Source organism: Equus quagga, chromosome 6 (assembly GCF_021613505.1).
Source record: "Equus quagga isolate Etosha38 chromosome 6, UCLA_HA_Equagga_1.0, whole genome shotgun sequence".
Taxonomy (NCBI): domain Eukaryota; kingdom Metazoa; phylum Chordata; class Mammalia; order Perissodactyla; family Equidae; genus Equus; species Equus quagga.
Window position 1 is genome coordinate 118822544 of NC_060272.1, and position 24114 is coordinate 118846657.

At 38.5% G+C, this 24114-nt stretch overlaps 1 protein-coding gene across 3 annotated transcripts in view; it reads left to right on the forward strand.

The window, feature by feature from the left end:
- ADAMTSL1 (ADAMTS like 1) overlaps positions 1-24114 on the forward strand; it is a 362288-nt gene that overhangs the window by 18712 nt on the left and 319462 nt on the right. For all 3 annotated transcript variants that reach the window (XR_006889167.1, XR_006889168.1, XM_046664981.1), the window contains exon 2: positions 8683-8810. Coding sequence is in view for 1 of the 3 variants with exons in the window: in XM_046664981.1 (XP_046520937.1) it covers positions 8683-8810 (128 nt within the window). In the remaining 2 variants the exon portion in view is untranslated. The remainder of the gene's footprint in view (positions 1-8682; positions 8811-24114) is intronic.

The following is a 24114-nucleotide window of genomic DNA, read 5'->3' on the forward strand; positions in this document are numbered from 1 at the left end:
TAAATGTAGAGGATGAGCAGTCAAATATTTTGTTGTTGTTGTTGATCTTTATCTTACTTCCCCCACTAAATTATAAATCCTCTAAAGGGTGTTGCTGCACCAGGCTGGACTCAGGGAAGTGAGCAGAAGCAGAAACATAAGCATGCAGGAGTGGAACTTATTCAGGAGAAAGCAAGAGTTCCCTCCATAAGCCAAGAGGTAGAGGGCTGTGGGGTAGTGAGCTCTGGGGCTGATAGACAGTTACTGGTAGACACTGAGAATCAAGAAAGGAGCTGTGGAAAATGGTAACGCTGGATGGGAGACAGGCATTTCAAAGCAGCTAGTCAACTTGCTGGTTGCCATCTATGCCTTACTTACAAGGCTTCCTGGCCTGAGAGCATCTAGTGGGGTATAGAAGCTAAAGAAATCTGTTGATTATTGGCATGAGTCTACATTAAGCAATTATGATTGTTCTGGATTGCTAGGATGCTTGGCTGGTTTGCTTTACATGATAATAGAAAAGTATCATCAGGACCATAAGTAGGCCCTCAAAGTGATTTACTCCCACACTGCAAAACTTGCAAAATTGTTCCAGTTATTCAAGCTTCTACCTACAGCTGCAGCTACAGGTTAAAACCAGAGGGAAATCTTATCTGTTGAAGACACAGAGGTATGGTAACTGAGAGAGCTATTGCTTTTTAAAACGTGTGTCTGAGTTACAGGTGCAGTGTTTTTGACAAAATTCCTCTCCTAGTGTGGAAGAGTTGGGGGTGGGGAGTGGTACATATTTGAACTGAAGAAAAGAAGAAAGTCCCAGACTTGAAACCACTTGGAAATTTTCAGTAACTAGATCCCTCTTTCTCTCTCTCTCTCCTCCCCCACTTCCCTGCTTCTTTTGCTCTCCCTCCACCCAACCCCACTCCTGTGTTTATTCCATGCCTTATGTATGTTTTTAGGAACAAACGACAAGTAAACAAGTAATCCAGGATTTAAAACAAAACATACTTCCAGAGCATTTCACCATCCATTAAATATTTGTTCAAATTTCTTACATTTTCTTCTAGATAACATGCATAGTAATTATTGCAGTGATAACTGTAGATAGCTCAAAAATAGAAAGCATCATCCCTGCCCTCGAAGAGTTTACAATCTAATTGGGAAGATAATTGTTATGCAAAATGATAATCCTGAAGAGCTACTAAGTCTTATTTTAAGTTTAATTTATTCTGTACGAATTCTTGCAAATTGATAACACCTGGATAGAACATCAAATAAATGAGATTAAGCAGAATATTGAGATAGTAAGAACTTATCATTCTTTTAGTGTTTCTGGGTAAAGGGAATTTAATGTGAGCAAAAGTAGAAGCAAGAATGTAGAGAAGAAGAAAATATAATGTTGAGTCAGAGAGAATGTTTTAGATTTCAATTCCGAACATTCATCCCGCAATTTCTGACTGGCACTTGAGAGAGAAGCACCGGATCGTGAGCACAGACGTACACCCTAAATTACAGCTGGAGTCCTGTGGAACTTCATTCAGAACTATTTCAGCAAACTTTTTTCTTGGCTCGGGTGGCACCATGATCAACCACAGAAGAGTTAGGAAAGTTCTCCTAAAACCAAAGACTTGACGGTAGCATGAAATTAGTCTTTCTTCCAACTTCTCTGTTATAATTTTGGTTGTTGTTCATCAAACTCTAAGTCATATTATTTTATCAGCTTTCCAGTTTCCTCAGCGAGTCACAAAGTGAGCTTTTTCTCTGTCAGGAATTCTTTCTCCATGATTCCAAACCCCAACATGTGCTTTCCAGAGTCTCTGATGTTTCGTTACTTCTACAGATGTTTTGTAAATGCATTTCAGCAAAAGTTGCCAGTGGGGCAGAAAGTATCTATGGTTTATTGGAGTCGCAGTTTGGACAGAGCTTGAGTTAGATTAGATGGAAACGGAAACTGAGACTTCTAACTGGCTCACCGGGAGGTCAGGAATTCACAAAAAGAGCAGAGAAGGAATTTCATTTGAGGGGGTGTTTCAAATATGCCTGTTTTGGGGAGTGGAAGGGTGTGGAAGCCCCAGGAGGTGACTCTTCACTCTTTTCCTTGGTGCTTGGCCTACATATTATTTTCCACCGGAGATTTTTTCTTCCTAAGTACAGAAAAAAATAGCAACCAGGAAGAGCAGCTTCATTTTTTTAGAACTCCAGGTAAAATGGCTTAAGCTTCACCCTTGAGGTGAAATAATATAAAGGCTTTAAAGTAACCCTACAACACGAGGGCCAAGAAGATGATGACTGTGAGCACAGCTAGGGGAATAAGTGATTTTTTTTTAAATTACTGCCGTTTCTACAAAATACAATTCTCCCATTGTCCAATTTTCTTTTGTGAAAGAAATGGCATTACCAGTTTCAGCCTTCTACTCCTAATTGAGCAGCCCCTAGGTTCGGGAGTTTGGCTGTTATAGTTGTTATTAGAAAGAAAATTATTACAGTGGAAAAAGAAAACCAGACTGATGGTTTCTTTCTAGTACAAACTCTCTTTAAATCTTCCAGACACACACCCACACACACAAACACACACACCCACTCTCCCTCTCTTTCTATCTTGTATACCTATAGAGGGGGAGAGAGTTTGTGTGTCTGGAAAATATTTATATGCACAGATATATATGTATATACATAGTATACATACATATATATGTATACACATATATATACATATGTATAGGTTTTTATCCAAACTTAGTTTCAAATCTCTATAGGAAAGAAGTATATAGTAATATTTACATTAATATTCTATTAGTATTAACACAAAGCAGTGTATTTCTATTTGCTAAATTTGTACTTTTAAAGTAATAGAAACTGACAGTGATGGAGTAATTTACTCTGCCTTTCCTTGAGATAAGCTGACTCAAAATACTCAATGACCAGTTGCAAATTTCCTGAATGCTAATCTTTGCTCATATCAGCAATTATTGATTTTAATTCAGCTGGCTGTGAAAGGGTGTTCTGGTAGAGCTTTCCCAAATGCCTAGAGGTTTTTAGCAGTTTCCTAGATGAGCTGCGATCCTGCCTTGCCCTTGGATAGAATACAAAAAAATCAAGTTACCAGAGTTCTGAAATGAAAATCTTACTGAAGCGTTTGACGTTCAGCAGAGTCAGGTTTTTGTTCCTAAAAAGTAATGAAGCTGTCTTAATTCCATCACCAAGTTGTTATTCCCAGACTGAGAAAGAATTCTCAGGACAAAATAATTTTTTGAAAAGAAAAGCAACAACATTTGTTCTTGCATTCTATAAAAAATTCAGGTATTGATAAATGCTATTCAAAATGGAAAGGAAAATCAAACTTTGAAGGTAGGCAGCACAAAAGATGGTCAGATGTGGATATAAAGCCTGGCTCGACCAGGTACTAGCTCTGTGACTTGGGATGGGGATGGTGTATTCCTGACATGAGTGGAGAGATGAAATGGTTAAAACTAACATGCCAGAAACTACACTAGGTACTTAATATATGTTCTTTCAGTTAATCTTCACAATAGTCCTAGTAAGAGAAGTATCAATGTTCCCATTTTACAGATAAAGAAACTCTGGTTCAAAGAGATCTGACAATGTGCCTAAGTCAAGTTTACTGGGATATGACTAATAAAGTCTGTCTTTCGCCCAAGTTTGTCCTTTTTCTCCACCACGATCCAGGTTGTTCAAGCTCTCTGAGCTTCAATTTTCTTATTTGTAAAATAGAAAAAATAATTTCCGACTTGACATGGCTCGTTGTGAGGATTAAATCCTGTAATTTGTGTAAATTCTGGCGCACTTCGTGGCACATAGGTACTTAATGCCAGCATTTTTTCCTCACCATCGACCCTCCAGGCTTAGGTGGTGCAATTAGGTGTCGTAACTGGAATGTGAAAGGAGTATGCCTATGTGCATGCGTGCACAGGCACAGTGGAAGAAAAAGGAAGACAGGTACCCAAAAGTCTTTCCATAGCCTGGATAGCTTTTACACGCTGTTATAGAATTGACTTTTCTCCTCAGTAGCAAGGGACAGGCTTCATGCAGTGGCCTCTGAAAGACCGTGCACTGTGTCACTGGCAGTTCATCATATCCCCCAGCAGTGCAGCTGTGATAAGAACCAGATGATCCAAATTTCCTAAGCAAAGCCAGCAGCAAATATCTGGGAAGGCACATGCCTCAGTCTCCACACACTCTGCTCTTTAAGACAGTACATCAAAAAGCTAATGGACTTTTACAAGAGCCCAGTTACTGCTTCACGGCTGTAAGCTCTCAGGAGCAGGGACTCACAACCCCTACCACGTACAGTTGGCGGCAGAACCAGTATTCCAAGTAGTTAAAGAAGCCAAGGATTAGATAAGATTTATAGAGACCTGATGTGTGTAGGGGAGCTAAAAATGGAATCTGCAGATTCATTTCCAAAGCTTGGTACATGGACAGGATGTTTCTGTGGATGGATTTCTCCACTTTGCTTGGGCACGCCACAGGAAAAATGGTTCTCTCATCATCGGAGGAGTTGCCCCTCTTTTTAATTTAGAGGTGTGTGACATCCATTTTGTACAGTCGCATACACACTTCCAGATGGCTTAAGCTAAATGCTGTCTGTCTGGGCGGAGAGGAAAACCAGAGACTCAGGTGCCTTCTTGCTGATCTTGAAATAGTAAGAACCACTCTTTGCCTTGTCTCATAACCTGTTTTGCTACTTTCGAGGATCCGTTGATGTCTGAAAAACACTTTGCTTATAATATAACTTCATCTGTTATATGACTTCGATTTTACAAAAACCCATCATCCATTTCCTCAGCACCTACTTTTGTTTTCATTTAGTTCTATATAGCTTGACCTCTTCTTACAACATTTGGAAAAAATATTTTCCAAATACTCTGTATATGTGTGTCTCTGAGCAAATATAACTCCAGAGTCTTTTTATTGCTAATTTGTGCTTCATCCTACAACATCTTTCATAAGTTCTTGATAACCTGTCCAGGTTCCAGTGAGAGAGGTTTCTAGATAAAGTGCTACATAGGAGGTCAGTCTAAGGTTAAGTGTTTATTGGGCAGTGGGATGCAGGGAGCTATTGCTTCATGTAATTACTCAAAGTGTGTAACTACTTGTAGCTGTCAGGCTTAAAGCTGTTCACCTGAGACTTGGTTGCTGCAATTGGCTCTGAAATCAACCGCAAACCTATCAGATGAAAACCATGTTTAGATAAGCCAGCAATGGCGAGAAAAATGACACCATCCTGAGGTTGATGGATTTAAAGCAGCTCTTCTAATCTTCTTCTAATATTCCTAGGAGGTACATAATGATCTATGGCCACAATCTATATTACATGTAATTGACATTGACTGAGACGTACAGCCTCTTAACTGACCAGGAGAATTGGATGGATGAAATTGGAGATTGGTTGCTGAGTTTTCCAACAAGAAAATAATTGATTTAGGAGTTGTCATTAATGCTGTGTTCAAAGGTCATCGTGTGGCACGAAAGATCTAGAAATATCTAGACTTTTTCTAAATTGAGTAACTCAAGGGAAGTAGCCAGTTTTCATAGGATTATAGAACCAAGACTCAGGCCTTTTTTCTCTCAATGTTCACTGGATTTCTGAAATGCTGGTGCAAAAGAGGAGCCAATTGTCCATTGTTAGCCATCCAATGACTAAAAGTAAAATAAATGCTGCAATAAGAATGGGATTTATAATGGATTTTCCCCTCAAGTTCAATATCAGATGCAGTTTTGACCTTTTCTGGTAATCTCCTACTAGTGAAACACTGGCTTACCTACAGAATTTAATGGTTGCTCTTTAGTTCTCTGTCAATTAATAGTTAATGACCATCATCTCGCCTGACACTGTTGCTGAAATTTCCAACAGTGGGGTCAGGAAAATCTATTGCTCATTGTATTTTTATTGCATCTATAACCTTGTTTCTGAGATATTGAGATTAAAACATTGCATTTATGTGATGAAAATCAAACTGAGAGACGTTGGCTGGAACGTATTAGAAAAGCTTAGAATTTTGGTTTCAGAGGCAATGGGCATTGCTTTTAGGCAACTCATTATCTAGTCCTTATTTTCTTCTGCCTTAGTTTCTCTTGCTAGATGCAATTCAAAGTTCCCACTTTAAAAAAAAGCCTACTCTGAAGAGGAAAGCACATTAAAAGTAAGAGAGAAATAAGCATGAGTCCCACCTGCACCGGGCACAAAAGTTCTTTATGTTGAAGGCCCGTTTAAAAACTGTTATAACCAAATACTTCTGGGTCTTAGAATGACCTGAAAGGCATTGCTGAAATGTCATTTCTGGTTATAGATGTAAAAATCTGGCACAGGTGAAGAGGAGGGAAATCACTTTACTTTCTCTAACATTGAATGTGGATTCAGTTGAAATGAATTATGTCTATTCCATTGTATATGCCTTTATAGTGTTTATTATTTAGGCCCTGTTAGCTTTTAAAAATGTGTATATATATATATATATATATATATATTACTCTGGTAACATGTTTGTAACATAAAGTTTACTATTTTAATTGTTTTTTAAGTGTGTAGTTCAGTGGCATAGTTGTGCGACTCTCACCACTATCCATCTCTAGAATTTTTTTCGTCTTCTCAAAATGGAACTCTGTCCCCATTTAACACCAACTCCCTATTCCTTCCTCCCCCTGTTCCTGGAAACCACCATTCTACTTTCTGTCTCTATGAATTTGACTTCTCTCGGGACTTTACATAAGTGGAATCATATAATATTTGTCCTTTGTGTCTGGCTTATTTCACTTAGCGTAATGTCTTCAAGGTTCATCCATGTCGTAGCATGTGTCAGAATTTCCCTCCTTTTTAAGGCTGGATAATAGTCTGTTGTTTGAATATAGCACATTTTATTTATCCATTCATCCACCCATGGACATTTGGGTTGTTCCTGCCTTATGTGATTTTTATATGTTAACTATTTTAATCTTCACAGTGTCTCAGTCATGTAGGGATCTGTATTATCCCCATTTTATGATAAGAAAACTTAAGCATAAAGAGATCACAGCTAGGAAGCTCTGGAGCCAGTATTCTGCCGCAGGCTGAGTAGACGACAGTCCCTCTCTTACTGTTATCTATCCCACTGTCCCTTATGAATGATTTAGAAATCTAAATAAAGCATGCACTAGTTAGACAATCCTTGATATAACTCTCTGAGGCCAGGTTTTGAATAGGTTTGAAATATTTACATTTGTCATATGTATATCTTTGATTGACATGAGAAGATACCACCTTTAATGTTTGAGTATCACATCTGGTTTTTTAAGTAAAATAATTTGGCCACAATTTACACCAGCTATTTGTAGAACTGTTGCTATGGACTGAGTTGTGTTCCCCCCAGTCCACACGTTGAATCCCTCACCCCCAATGTGATGATATTTGGGGATGGAGCCTTTAGGAGATAATTAGGTTTAGGTGTGGCCATGTGGATAGAGCCCTCATAATGGGAGCAGCTCCCTTATAAGAAGAGACACCAGACAGCTTGCTCCCTCTCTCTCTCCTCACACAAAGTGGAGGTCATGTGATCACACTGGGAGAAGGCAGCCACCTGCAACCCAAGGGGACAGTTCTCACCATGAGTCAACAAGGCTGGCATCCTGATCTCAGACTTTCAGACTCCAGCACCGTGAGAAAATAAATTTCTGTTTTTTAAGCCACCCAGTCTGCGATTGTGTTTTGGCAGCCTGCGCAGGCAAGTACAACTGTGTATATACATATATGACATATTCTCAATTTATAGTGACATAGTAAGTAAAGGTAATATTTATTAGTGCTTTACTCTGAAATTAGTCCTAGGCTAAGTTTATATAACCAATCCTTCTCTAGTGTGTGTGTGTATGTGTGTCCATGCATGTGCATGTGGATGTGGTGGTATGGTTATATTATCCCCATTTTACAGAAAGGGAAATTGAAGTGTGGGGAGGTGACACGTTACTCGTTCAAGGACACATAGTTAGTAAAAAACAGAATCCATATCCAAACCCAGAGTTTCTAACTCCAGAACCTGTTCTGTGAACTATGGCACAAATTTATATTTATCTCCTCTAGGAGATGTGAAGCACGACATGGAGATGTGAACCTAACATTTTCCTTACAGTTGATATAGATTTTACTAGGAAGCCTGTCAATAACAAGCACAGCTATCTGTCAAGAGGCAATCCCTGTGTTAGTCAAGTTACTTCATACAGTTATTCTAATGAACAAATCTGAAACTGAGGCTGACACTGTTTCATTAAAAAATGAGCAATTGTATAGAACATTACATTTTGGAAAGCAATGCTGGCATGCAGATGTCAAGCTTCTCAGAACAGAAACATCTCTGAGAGCAGCTTCTCTCTTCACAAAAAATTGAAAAGTAGACTCATGAGTCCTGGGTAAAATAGTGACTTCAATGCAATTTATCTTCCTCTAACCCAGATTCCTATTTCTGGCCACCTTTTCCATTTGCTCCATGAGTGCAATCCCTTGCCCCTTTCAGTGATGGCCCAGGGTCTTTAAACTCAAATATCACTCTCCCCAAACATATACACATTATTAAACTGGAAAGATCTGAGAATCTGAGCACATTTTCATCCCCAACAAGGCCACCATGTACAGACATAGAGACCCCCCACACTTTAGAACACGTGTTTCAGGGTTCAACGAGGACATTATACTGACCGTCCTCTTGTTTCTCCCAGAGCTCCAGGACAGCACGCTCCGAGGAGGACCGGGACGGCCTGTGGGACGCCTGGGGCCCGTGGAGCGAGTGCTCACGCACCTGCGGTGGAGGGGCCTCCTACTCGCTGAGACGCTGCCTCAGCAGCAAGTAAGTCCAGAAGCCACAGGAGGTGTGGCTTTTGTCAGGCCCAGAGGGAGCAGATTTGAGGCATACTTTTGTGGTTGGGGTTACGCAGAACATTTTATTGAACACAAATCCAGATAAAGGAATGGAAGGAAGGTACAAAGAACTAAATATTTCCATCTCCAGCTAGGTATTTATGTAGTCTTATACCATAAGCAATATAGTATTTATCTCATTTACGAAACAAGTTTTGTTATCAGTTTATATATTAGAACTGGAAGGAGCATTCAGTATTAGAAATGGATCTAGTATCTTTAGCTCCGTAATATATTTTTGCATCGTCTTAACAATTATGATGACAATAATAGCAGAAATATTAATGTTAATATCATATTAAGTTTATGTTGGATTCCAATGTTACCGAGTAGTTTGCAAATGAATGATATTGGTTTAGTGTTTAGATGTTGTAATGGCCAGAAGTTCCCTGAAGTCATTCAGTTCAATGAATGATGAATTTTGCATACAAGGAGATTTGGAAAATTAGAAACTGTCATGGGAATTGGGCATGAATAGTGAGAGCATTGGTGAAGGTGGAAATGAGGGTAGCTAAGGGTTTCTAAGCTGAAAGGAAAAGGCCTGAGGCGTTAGAATGGAAAGTCTTTACATAGAATAATAGTAATTCAAAACTGCTTCTTGAGTTGTGTGGTCTATGACTAGATTTTTCTCCAAACTATAAAATATAAAGTAGTATGGTAATATTTTTTAATGAAAGATTTTATTTGACAGTGAAAGTGTTATATACGGCAAGTAAGAAGTTTGATCAAAATTACTATATATTTTAAAACATGAAAGAGGAGTAGAGAAAAATATGCATCTGCTGATTCTTCTAGACTTTTCATACACAGCAGAAAGTAGTGAGATGTATTCAGGAAAAACATCAATTTATTCTGATAAGAGTGAGAAGTTCTTGAAATCAGTGTCTGAGTTGTACACCTTTCCATATCCCCCAGGCCTGCACAGGGTCTGACAGATATTAGGAGCTCAATAGATGTTTCTTCACTGAATCCATTGATAACTGAGACCATTTTGGTTCCAGACGGGTCCCCGTAGAAACGGCATACCCTGGGAAATATGGCCAAAAGGCATATCTTGCAAGATACCAGATCAATTCTGGTATTTAGCCATTCGGGTATTTGGGTCTACACTGAGGATGAGTCTATTGGATTGCATCCACTAGCAAGTATGCTTGTCTTCTTTGGAGGCCAGCCTCATATTAAACCAGATCCCTGAGCTGATGAGAAAAAAATAGACCTTTCATCTTTGTGATTCATGTGTTCTCTTAATCTTGACTGTCAAAAACTTCCTAAATTTGTCCTACATAATGCTGCATGGTGATAGCACTGTGAGGCATAACTGATAACGAGCACACATCACTAAAGCCAAGATGTACTAATTCAGAATGTTCCTATTATGTAGTTTTCCCAAATTAGTATGCTTAAATATTCTGTAGGGATGAGCCAAAACATGTGTCTCACAAAGCCAGTAAGAAATGTATGGGAACTTTCATACTGGCTCAGTGATGTGAATGTTACATGTGAGAATCTTGTACTGAGTGAGAGACTGAGAAGCATCTTAAGGAACATATTAAAATTGCAAATAAAATTCTGTCATTCGGCAAATCATCAAATATTGATGTTATGTGAAATTCAAAAATACCGTTTTTGTCACCTAGTAAATTAAGACTCCAGTTGTTAGGATTTTATTAAAGTACTATAGAAGACATCAGTTGTCATCTGCTTATAATGAATTGGAAAAGGAGAATGTAAATTCTAAATTATATACATATATAAGATCTGTCCCCATTTGACTTTCAGATATTGAGAAAATACTTTCAGTAAACTCATACTGGGCTGGATAGAAAGCCAAAAAAAAATGGGGAGAGGGGTGGGTGGCCCATTCTTTAGGGATTTGAAGAAGAAAAAGCAAGCCTCTAAACAGATGGCGTTTCCAAATCAGGTAAGAACAGAAATATTAAAAGAACAGACTGAATGGTGGAACCAACCTATGTGTCATTTGCCTCAAAAGAACCAAAATCAGTACAATTCAGCATAAACTCACCTCACAACATAACCCTTATTGAAGAATGGTATCAAAATATATACTGGGGCACAGATAAATAGCCCTGTCATGATTTTAAAGGCTCGTGAACTTAATGGGCTTTCTCTCACCTCTCCACTCCAGATTCAGGCATCCAAGTTCAATTCAGTCACCTTATACTCTTAGCAAAGCTCAGAGGTTATGAAGGTTTATGTCCTTAGAGGCCCAGCATGTAAATGGAATGTGTGTTATGGTCTAATGGTAAGTGTTCAAATTCAGCCCAAATAAATCTCATCCACCTGCTGAATTAACCTAACAGGACAATTTTCCAGCCCTGGTGATACGATTTCCCAGGTCACTTGTAGGTCTGATATTTTGAAGTCTATCAGCTAATAATGATTCTACTCCCAATATGATAGAACTGTAAAAGGAGCTAAAATACTCTGCTTGTTTGGAATAGATGATAACTATCAACTCCTGGAGTTAATTATGTTCCTTGATGGATTGGAAGCTTGTGAGGAGGCTTGGTTAACCTCCTGAGCAGAGAACATCTGCTCTGAGTGATCTTTTGAAGATTGCGGGGGCCGGGGGTGGGGACGGGAGTCAATGGAGGCAAAGCAGAGTGAAAATCTAGGCAGGCATTGAATACAAGATTCTTCATTCTCAGCTGGCAGTGCTTCATGCTGCGTAAAAAGCCCTGTTCCAGGGAGATGCTGGGCAGAGCCCTTCCCTTGGCTTCTCCCTCATCCTTTTCCTGGGCTCAGAGAAAGGAAGCAGGGCTTGCTTTTCCCAATTTCTGATATCGAAGCATTGATAATTGCCTTTACCTGCACCTCTGGTTTGATCAATAAAGGAAGGCCCTGTATTAACTTTTTTCTACAACATTTACTAATTTCCGTAAGATTATATTAGGTTTCATTGAGTGACTCTGATAATGCGACTGTCGCTAATCTTGTATCACCAAGTGGTTACAGAATGTCTGCTTTTATTTATTTTTTAACATTAGAAATCAGACTATACTTGCTTGTACTTTGTGACCATTCTTTGTTTTATTTCAAGTGAATTAAACAATGTACCAACTACCTTGAGAAGCTACTACTTCTCTCCAATTCTTCACCCCCCCTCCGCTAAATACTCGAAATATTTTTAGCAAATGCATTTTTCTGATGACCTAGTATTGTGTGTTGTTTAGTGGAAACTGTCCTTCTTGAACCTAAATTACTTAGGTGTATATTTTTTAATTTGATACTAAAGATGTGTCTCTGAGAGTTCCAGGTTTGTCTTTAGCCAGTTTATTTAGCTTTGCCTGTAAGGAGTTTCAGATGCGTAAGGCACTTAAGAAAACTCTGCATCACATCACATGTACCACTGTATGAGGTCTGTGCCAAGACTGAGGTCAAAGGGGTAAACTGCAGCTCCTCTGAGACGGCAATGACTCAGATAGCCGATGCTCTTAAGTATGGTGTCGACCTTGGTACTGGTGGCTGAAGAAGGTTTAAAGGTCTTTTATGACATTTTTACTTTCTGAAATGCCAAATTTATCTCCAGACTAATAGATAGTGTGGACTAATAGATTAATACTGTAGATTAATAATACGTTCAAAGTATGAATATTTTGTTAAATTCCAAGTGATTTAATGAAGAGTTTCTTAAGTTCATATATATCCAAATAGCAAAACATGACTCACTTATAAAGGAAGAAAGCATTTTTTTAAAGTTAATAGATTTTGAATGGAATTTTTGAGTAGCATAAAATTTTTTGGAGCTGAATAAAATTGTTAGATGAGCAAGAGATAAAATCATCACATTGTGGAGGTGCCTAAAAAAGGTAAGATTATGATATTATTCCAAATGGATGTGGCTGCCAGAATGTTGTCAATATAAACACAGCAAAACTAAAGTAAATAGCCCCAAGGAGTCTTATCTCATAGGAATGGGGAAGATCATTCAAACTTATAATTTCATGATAGTTGTGCTAAGGGAAAGTAAGCTAACTCCTCAGATTTTTTCTTTTTCCCTGAGGAAGATCTGGCCTGAGCTAATATCCACTGCCAATCTTCCTCTTTTGTATGTGAGCCACTGCCACAGCATGGCTACTAACAAAGGAGTGGTATAGATCCATACCCAGGAACGGAGCCTGGGCTGCTGAAACAGAGTGCATCGAAGTTAACCACTAGGCCACCAGGGCTGGCCCTAACTCCTCTGACTTTTTAATTGTGAACACAATTTTTCTCCCATAAAAATATTGATACTTACACTGATAAAAGCTTTAGTGAGCAACTAATTTCTATACCATATAACAATAAATACCAAAAGAAAAATTTTAATGCTAATATTTGGCTTCTTAAACAAATTTTTTTTTCTATTAAAGTCATCTCATCTTAAGATTCACAAGACTTGTAAGAGGTTTTAGACCTTTCAGCTCAAGTGAGCCCCACAGCAAGATCTATCTGTTACTCTTCATCTAGTGTTGTATGTTATCAGCCTTGTTTTCCTTGGAAATGTTAGAGTTTTTGTTTAAAAGAAAGATATACAAGTTTGGCATGGGTCTGACGACTCATGTCATTTATATGAGGTGGTCTTTTGTTGTGTTAGAGGAGATTTCACATTTTAGGACATAGGTTTAAGAGTTTGTGTTGCCTTCCTTTCACTTTTTGGGTCAAAGCCTAGTCTAAATGTATTACCAGGACTTCTAATATTCCAGATCATATATCTTAAAGGGATGTTTTGTTCCAAGATCTGATCTCCTTTCAGAACAAGAACGCACCAAGGCCAATGACTGAACGTTTGGGACCAATTTATTGGCCTGGTTTATCCCATAAACCTGTTTGTTGGAATAAAAGATGGTTGGAAATGTGTTTGGTGTCCATAACCTTTACTAGTCATACTAGGAATCTGTAACTCTTGGCTGTCTTTTTCTGTTTATTTAAAAATTCCTTATTTGGTTAGTTCAATAGCTCTTCTGAAGTTTTTATTTCTCCCCAATTTTCTTTTTTTTAAACTACTTTCTTGAGATGTCTTTGACGTGGAAAAATTGTATATATTTAAGGTGTACAACTTGATATCTTGATATATGTATACATTGTGAAAAGATCACCACAATTAAGCTAAATAACTTATCCATCACCTCTACATAGTTACTTTGTGTGTATGTGTGTGTGTGTGTTTTGAGCAGATTTAATTTAAAATCCATCCTTAGCAAATTTCAGGTATACAATACTGCGTTATTAACCATTGTCACTGTGCTGTACATTAGATCTCCAGAATTCATTCATCTTGCATAACTAAAACTTTGCACCCTTTGACCAACATCTCTGCATTTCCCCTTCCCCTCCACCCATGGCAAACCACCATTGTACTCTCTGCTTTTACGAGTTTGACTGTTTTAGATTCCACTTATACGTGACATCATGCAGTATTTGTCTTTCTGTTTCTGGTTTATTTCACTTAGCATAATGCCCTCCAGGTTCTTCTATGTTGTCACAAATGGCAAATATCCTTCTTTGTTAAGACTAGATAATACTCCATTGTATATATATGCTACGTTTTCTTTATCCCATTCATCTGTCAACAGATATTTAGGTCGTTTCCATGTCTTTGTTATTCTGAATAATATTGCAGTGAACATGGGTGCAGATATCTCTTCGAGATCCAGATTTCATTTCCTTTGGATATATATACCCAGAAGTAGGTTCCTGGTTCATGTAGTAGTTATTTTTAATTTTTTGAAGGACCTCCATAATGTTTCCCATAATGGCTTTACCAATTTACATTCCCACCAACAGAGTATGAGGGTTCCTTTTTCTCTACATCCTCACCAACACTTGTTATCTTTTGTCTTTTTGATAATGGCCATTCTAACAGTTATGACCCAATATCTCATTGTGGTTTTGATTTGCATTTCCTTGATGATTAGTGATGCTGAACACCTTTTCATGTACCTGTTGACTGTTTATGTCTTCTTTTGAGAAATGTTTGTTCAGGTCCTTTGCCCATTTTTGATTGGATTATTTGGTTTTTTACAATTGAGTCATAGGAGTTTCTTATATATTTTGGATATTAACCCCTTATCAGAGATGTGGTTTGTAAATATCTTCTCCTATCACATAGGTTGCCTTTTCACTCTGTTGGATAACTTGGGAAAAACGGATAAATTCTTCAAAACATATAACCTTCCAAGAGTGAATCTCCTTGATTTTCATCCATTTATTTAACAAATATTGATTGAATGTCTACTATGTATTAGTTAAGTTGCTAGGTATAACTAAGGATAAAAAGCCCCAGGGTCAAGCTGATGCTTTTGGGAATCTACCAAATTAGTGTTTCTACTGATTATACTGAGTTTCTACTGACTATAGTTGCAAGGTATTTTGAGAATTTCCAGTTCTGTAAATGGCAATACATCTGTAGCAGTGGTTCGTAACCCTAGCTGTACTTTAGAATCACTCGGAAAGCTTTAAAAAACAGTACAAATATCTGGGCCCCACTGAAAACCAGTTCAATTAGAATCTCTAGGGGTGGGGCCTTGACATCAATAAGTCTTTAAGAGCTCTCCAAGTGATTTTAATGTATATCCAGCATTAGAGCTGGTACACATGAAAATGATGAAATGATGAGCTTTATCTACAGCTCTCTGGGAATTTAGAGGTCAGGATAATGAAGAAAAGAAGGAATTTTCTGATAAACAGATTTCTTCACGTTTAAATTCCTCACTCAAGTTTCTATGAAATGACCCAATCTGCAGCATGGGCAAGTCGTGGGCACCAGCATGTCAGAACATAAAAGTGATGGTTGGCCCTGCACTTCTGCCATCCGGGGGAATAACTCCTCTTAGTAGTTAGGCAGTCATCTAGAATTAGTCAAGATCAGCCTTGCCCAAAATGGCAAATGGCCCAAGTGATCTCTGAAATTTCCTAGCATTCCATTATTAAGCCTGTAAGTATGACCCTTTAAGCCTCCAGGTTGTTAGAGAACAACTAAATTAATGTCCAGGGACTGGGGTCTTTTATGCAAATTCTCTGGGATCCACCTCCTCTCAAATTCATCACATTTCTTATCCATAGAGTGGAGTTTAACTTCCACCTTCAACTCAGCATCTATCATTACCCCTTTCCCCCTAAAAAAAAGAAAGGCTTCTTAACAGTACTTGAAGTTTGTTATTTCCTCTGTTTGGGCGCCATTTGTACTACAGAAAAAGGAGAGTTTAATCCTAGCTGTTTTGCTTAGTTTCAACCACTGTTGGGGGGGGGTGGGGTGGAGGGGGAGGAGGAGAGAGGGAAGGAGGGGCGAGGAAGAGAGAGATTGATTGAAATTAAATGGACATCAGACATTAAGAGCAAAAAAAGATGGTACCAGAATTGCATACATTAGGGGATGGATGCTTTACCTGGAGTCAGAAAGTGTTAAGTGTAGAATCATAGTTATATGTGATCATCAGCCAAAGCCCATAACTACATACACCAGCCTCAAATAGCTGCACAGCCAGTCCCTACCTCCGGCCTTTGGGGTCAGACTCACTGGTCAAGACAGAGAGCCTTTCCTAGTGGGAGAGAGTCACAGGCTTGGGAACCCGGCTCTCATAACAGTGTGTTTCATTGCCTCTGAGAGAACCTTTTCCTGTTTTGTGGATTATCCCTGTTATTTTTTATCCAACTACTAATTTTGAATCTTGGTCCCGCTATTTTCTACCTGTGTGACGTTGGCGTGGGTTTTCAGTTTCTAGGGTTTGGTTTGCTCAACTGTGATGTCAGATGGGCAGTTCCTGGAACAGAATAAGTGTCAATAAATATTTATTTTGAACAAATGTCTAAGGTGCCCTTCAACTCTAAAATGGAATGTGTAACCCTGAGAAGGAGAGCCTTTCTCCTCCACATATGCAGTCAAAACCCATTTTTGCTGCTACGTAGGAAGAGGAGCAAAAGCTGCTCTTACTAGGAACGATTTTAAAGAAAAACGTTTTTCTCCAGGCCCCCATTTTGCAACAGACATCTGGGTGATATGGAAGAATTGAAGGACTTTTGTCTCTAGCCAAAATAATTCATAAATTCCCCACTCCAGGGTTGTACCGGGTGAGGTTGTGAGAGTCCTAGAGTTTCATAATATACATTTTCCTCATGGGGAAGATGGAAAAGTTGGACTTGATGTTGCTAAAACACATTTGTTTTTATTCTCATTCTTTGCCTCTTTTGGCTACTGAGCAGATGTAAGATCATTTGCAAACCTTATAGCATGTGTGTATGTATTACAAAGGGCATGTCCTTCCTGCTCGTGGATCTGAAGCCAAAGGCAGCAATCCCTCGGACGCCCACTGCGCACCACCTTTCAGAGGGAGTAGAAGCATTGTAGTGACAAATACACCTTAGAGTAAATATGTGAAAATAAACATGTCCGTAAAAAAGAACCAAAGTTTCTTTCCTTTGGTAGCTATTTAGTTTCGTTTTAAACTTTTCATCTTTGGTTTATTATAGAAAGATTTTAAGCATGTTTCAGGGCTCAAAAATTAGAGCAAATATTGGACCAAAAATTCATTACCACCTGAAATCTTCCTTATAGCATTTCCTTCTGTTCTGCTCCTTCTCTCTTCCTTTCACCCTCCCACCCTCCATTCCTCCTCCCTCCCTCCCTCCCTCCCTTCCTTCCTTCTTTCCTTCTTTTCTTTTCTGAAGAAATACTTGTGGATTCCTAACAGTACACTAGGCATTTTGCTAGGCACTGGGACTCAGATAAAATACACTGCAGGGCAGAAAACCAAATAAAGAAAAAAATATATGATTTTTAAAAGTGAAAAGATTCCTGTGCAGCTACAGGACTGTGTCCTAGTCCTTTAAAATGCTGGCCTCTTGCCGTCTCTCTGCCTCTTCTCCTGATGAGCCTTCTACCCGCAATGCCTCTCCACGCCATGCCCACCTATCAAAATCCTAAATGTTATTTAAAGGTACCTCTTCCAGCAGTGGCCCTTAGTCTCACTTTGCTGTATTCATAAGGCATTTTGTTCTCACCACTTGGAGTTACCTTTACATACATAGTCTGGCTTGTGTTATGGTTATTTGTGTGACACTGTCCCCCACTATACTGTCAGCTGTGGGCAAAGGTTTTATCTTGCTTTTCTTGATATCTTCCTGCCTTGTGCACAGTAGGGACCTAGTCAATGTTGGGTGAATTTACTGAGTAGAATATGAGGGCCAGGGACCCACTGTAGTGCTTTGGGAAGCAGGAGTAGGGAGGGAGGGCTGTTTCTTGAGTTCCCTTTTTTCCCATCACACTCTTGGGGCTCATATGACCCACATAGGACCTCCCACCTGAGCGATCCTTCCTAAGTTACTTCCCTCTCATAACCTATGGCTTTGTCTAATTCCTTCTGTACTTAGTATCCAGCCCATGCCCATCAGTTGCTGACTATGCATTACACTGTTGTGTGATTCATTTGGACCGATGTGGATTTTTTTCCAACTAAATTATAACTTTATAAGGGTCAGGAATGTCATTGTTTTTGTGCCTTTCACAATGCCTTGCTTACTATTGCTTCAGATTGGCTGCTCAATAAACGTGTTAGGTGACTGTAAATGAGAAAGCATTATTCAAAATCTTGTTAACCAGAAAACCCTATACGGGGCTCATTTCCACTTTCCCACTGCTTATTGTACATTGTCTCGTTAGACTATTTGAGCAATGTGCTTGGAGCAGTTTCTGGCTTCATTAAAAGCTGCATATGATCCTTAGGGTTTGCAATGTCATTGTTCTTGCTTTTATCTTTTTTGATTACATGAGTATACGCCTCGTTTTCATAACCCCAGCCGATATTTGTGAGAACTCGATGCTTTGTTATAGCATGTCTGTCTTTGAAGAACAGGCAGAGATATGTAAAATCATACTTGTTTAGAGGAAAAAAAAAATTGGCAGTGATTTTTCTAGTTGTAATTTAGAACATACCAAACACTCATGATAGCAAATAAACCAATTTGAAACTCACAGGACAAACTCCAAAATTCAGTCTGTAATATCCTCACGTGGGTCTAAATTTTAAATTAACAGCTCTGAAGCCTCTGAGCTGCCCTCAAGAATCTGTAAGAGCACAGAGATGCTTTCCTTAGTTCCCTGTGGTAGAGAGAAGATCAAACAACCAGAGGGATGTCATCTTAGAATGTTTGCCCTAAACCGACATCATTCCCATTTATATTGAATTTGGTCTCCACATTAAGTTTTAGTAACTCTCTCTGTATACATAAATCAGGGTCTCCAAGCTGGCATAGCATTCAGAACGTTTTTGTAATGAGAGATCAGTATAGAGCAGAAGTGTTGAATTATAAAACTAAGGTTACGAAAATATGTTACCAATGCCAAAGAAACACTTTTAAGTCAAGGCCTCAATTTACAGCACCGTTTTCCAACATGAGCCTCCACTACCCCCTATTCTGTTTTAAATTGCTTTCAAAATACAGCTTTAAGGCCAACTCTTCTTTTGGCTGCTCAGGCCACATTAGAACCTCTGGCAAATTGAGAAGAGCTAGTGTGACATCAGGGCTGTGTCTGTTCCCAGCCAGCTCACCTACTGATGGATGACGCCTGGCACTGTGCCTCTGTGTTGTTTGTTGTATTATTACAACAGAAAGCATTTTCAAAAGCTACATTTGTCAAGTTGTCATAATAGTTTGGCTTGTATATCTATCTACCCAGAAAAAAAATAAGTCTCTCCCTTAGCACTAATCTGTCTGAGCCACGTGATACATCACGTGCAGAAGAGGCAGTGGAAAACAAATCCGCGTCCTGCATGGGATTCGGGGAGCTGTCAGCTAAAGGCGTAAGGGGAGAGAGGTTTTTTATGTGTGCATTTGGAAGTCCCACAGCACCAAAGACCTCTGTGTCCTCCTTGTTTCAAAGATACTTTTCCCCTGGTGGTTGTGTGTTAGGGATAGACTATTCCTGGTGTTTTGGTGGCTTTGTCTAATAATGGAGATTTAACTTCAAATGGGGAAAAACTGTGAAGTTTAGCCACAAGGAAAGTCAAAGTCTCATTTTAGTGTTAAAGATCAATTTTTTATAAGCAAGTGTTATCAGATTAAACATTATTTGTTGTGGAGAATCTTGTGAGCAAATTATTATTTGACATAGATGGTTGTCCGGGAGCACGTGGTGTTGGGGATGGGGACAAGAGCAGGGCAGAGGGGACTCAAAGTCATTGTCCAGAGTAAATATACACTCACTTTTGTTTGTTAAAATAATTTTGTTTGTTAAAAATAATTCAATTATTGATTGATTGTTATTAATTAAAATATATTAATTAAGAATAATTCAAATCTATTAATATTAATAAAGTATTCACTAGGGATGCATACTAGAACATTCCTAATTATTTAGAGATACATTATATAATGAAGATACAATATAAGTATGGTTGTCTCTAGATACTTTTTTTAATAGAGATATAATTGGCGTATAACTTTGTGTAGGTCTAAGGTGTACAACATGTCGATGTGATACATTTATATATTGCAATATGATTACCACTGTAGCAACCTAACACCTCTATTATGTCATGTAATAATTTCTTTTTTGTGGTGGGAACAATTAAGATCTAGTCTCTTAGCAACTTTGAAGTTTATGATACAGTCTTGTTGTCTATAATCACTAGGCTGTGCATTCAATCCCCAGGACTTATTTATCTATTAGTTGCAAGTGTGTACTCTTAAACAACATATCCCCATTTCTCCACCTGCTAGCTCCTGGTAACCCCATTCTACTCTCTGTTATTATGTACATACTTTTTGAAGAAGGGTCAGTGCTGCATTGACTCCTCTTATTGTGACCAAATGCCACACCAAGTTTCCACATGAGCAAGGTTCATTTTGATTCTCATGAAAGACACCCTAAGTTAGGGTTAAATAATAACTATTTTAAACATGGAATATAATGCAGAGCGGAAAGAATGACCTTTTTAAGCATAAGAGTGACACAGAGAGCACTAAGGGAAGGATGAGAAAATGGGACTTACTTAGGAAACCCACAGGACTGGCATGTCATCTAACTCCTCTTTCTCCCCGACGCAAGGCAAGACCATCACTAACCAACTGTTATACTCGGACTCCAGTACTAGCCCCTAGGTTTTCAGCATCCAGTTTGACCCATAGATGAGGACAGTGAGCATCTGAGGATAGATTTACCCAGGGTCCAGAGGTTCATATAGCTTCCTTTTGACTGGTTAAGTTGATTGGTATCAAGTGTTGTTTCCTGAAAGAACCTCTCACAATAAAGTATCTGCGGAAACTGAAAAACAGCCCAACAGTGCATTTGCACTTGGTTCTCTCAGGTGTTCTCAGAATTTGTTATTCCTCTTGCAGTCTTTGTAAAAAGCCCCAGAAATGTAGAAGTGTTTTCACCGGCTCCTTGGGGACGCCCTCTTGCTGTGAACCTCCATGAGTACTGAAACGCTCACTTGAAGTGAGGGAGGAAAACAGAGCTCCAATGCTACATGAAATGCTGGCTCTGGCTATAAATCTGCTTGTCTTCTCTAATCCATGTCATTTTAGGACCCACAGTCTAAAGGACTAGGGTCCTTCTGGCTTGGATTGCTGGCATGGTTTTATGTCTGTTCTCTTGTAAAGAGCTCGTAGTTTCCTTTTGGATGACTAAGGAAGAGAAAGGCATAAGCAGATGGACTGTCCTAGGAGATATTGAGAGAAATACGATAACCTATTCTTACTAAGCAGCACTCTTGGCTTTTTGCAAAGCAAAGGCAAAACTTCGTGAGCCTAACAGAAGTACAGTTGTCCCTAAGAACTCTGGAGTTTTCAATACACAGTTAACAGATTTCTTGAAGCTGTTCACTGACACCAGTGATGAGTCTGGTTATGTCACCAGAAGCATCCGTTTGCTTAGAGATGAAATGATAAGAATTTTAAGGTAAAAATTGATGTATTTTACCAGATTTTTTTTTTATTCCTAATAAGAGATAAATTGAATCTGGCTTCCTCTTTTAAAGACTTAACTTATATAAGCAGAGGGGGAAAAAAGCCAGGAAATTGCTAAAGTCTGGAAAAAGAGCTTTTAATTTTCCACAGCAATTCATCTTGTCTAAGGTTGCTAAATTATGATGATTGAAACAAAGATAATATCAGGATTTGAAGGATTGGAAGAGTTTGGATGGCTTGTTATGTGTTAATGAGAGACCAAAAGAGTAAGCCTCGAGCCTTTACTGATCTCATTATAAGTGAATTAAAGTCTGAATAATTCACCAATAATAGCTTTTGATTGAGCTGATTTCCATTTTTGAGAGAAGGGATTAAGTCAAAATTAATAAGTGACCGGCTAGGAGTAAAGTGCTAAGCAAAATAAATGAGAAACTTTTTGTACAAATTTGGTTTGGAGTATATTTTTATTTATATTTTGTTCTTTCATACTTGAACCAGTTTCTGAGTGCTTAATTGGCACAGTACTTAGCTTAGTAAACACAGTCCTGTAACTGTTTGATAGTAGACATTGAGAGAGAGGATGCATTTAGTGTTATCAGTGGTCTATAACTCTCCTCGGAAACCATTTTGGACTGAAAGTTCTAATGTTTTTTTCACTCCTAGAGGTGAATTTTGTCTTGTTTAAATGTGAAGGACATCATTCAGCTGTTTTATATTAACACACTGTTTTTAAAAAGAAGAAGAAAATATTTTTTACTGCTTACTTCTCGAATGAGGCTTTTGTGCCCAGATGAATGCTTGGATGAAGAATTTCACACTTGGCCAGAATTAAAATCCGTGCAGTGGAATAGTCCCTTCGTTACTTAAATAAAATTTCTATTTAGGTTTAATACATTTGAACTTTTAAAAAATATAAGCTTCTCTGCACTGAAGTTGTTTCGCATCACATTTTACTGACAAGCGTGGTTCTCTTGGAGATGTTGCAAATGCACGATGTGTGTCTGGCTGTCCTTTACTTACTGGAAGTGCATTTACCAGAATTGAGAAATGACTGATATATTGATGTAGTGATAATAAGGTGTAGTTAACCCCCAGGCCAACTACGTGCTCAGCTTCCCAGATTTAATCAAGTGTTAGTATTCTACACATCTTGTTCCTTCTTTTGTAATGTTGTTTTGTATGCTTTGGAGTTAGACAAACCCAGCTTTCAATCCCTGGTTCTCTTTTTTCTGTGTATATGGCTTTAAGCCTCCTAATCTTTCTCAGCCTCAGTTTTCTTATCTATGAAAAGGGAATAAATAAAGCCTTGCAGAGTTGTTGACAGATTAGCAATAGTGTACACAAAATGCCTAACACTGGGCCAGACCCAGTGGCCTAGTGGTTAAGTTCAGAGTGCTTCACTTCAGCGGCCTGGCTTAAGACCCAGGCCTGGACCTATACCACTCTTCTGTTAGCAGCCATGCTGTGGTGGCAGCTCACATAAAAAAGAAAAAAGAGAAAGACTGACAACAGATGTTAGCACAGGGCCAATCTTCCTCAGCAAAAAAACAAAAACCTAACACTGAGCCAGATACCTATAGCAAACACTCAAATATATAGGAGAGGCTAGTATGACTATTACTATCCATAATTTGATAACATCTTTCAATAATGAGGACCTTTCCAAACCCAAGCATTACACTTTAATATCATATTTCAGTCAATTAAGTAAGTCAAATAAATAAACTCTCACTGAATAAGTATTACAATATAGTAAAGGGAAAACTTAATTCAGGACAGAATTAAACTATTCGTAAATCACTATTAGGTGTTAGAAAACTACAGTATATTTTTTGGAAATTGCGGTAAGTGTTTCTCTTTCCTTGTTCTTTGTTTTTGCTAAATAAGAAGCATTTAAATCAGTCTTTTACATTTTATGCTTACATCTCCAATTACCCAAGGATGCTTTTAAAACACGTGTAGGTATTTATAGTTTAAAGTATCTGGGAAGAGGCTCATTTAAATTATCGAAGCAGGCATTTTTCTGCTTGTTTTGTCTTGTTTAGTAAACAATGTCTCTATGATAACCTCTTGACATTCGAATGGAGCTTTTGTAAGTTATCCCGGCTGATGATGTTTAAGCACTGCCATTCCAGTGTCGATTTGACAGACGAGGAAGCCAAGACCGTGAGAGGACAAGAGGTGTACGCAGGGAGGAGAGAAAGTCTATGACCCAGATCTTCAAACTCCTAATTTGGATTTGTTTCCATTATTCCTTTCTGGGAGTTAAGATTAGGAAAAGAAAATAAAGGGAAGTGAAAAGAGTTTTCAGGTCTTAATGACTTACA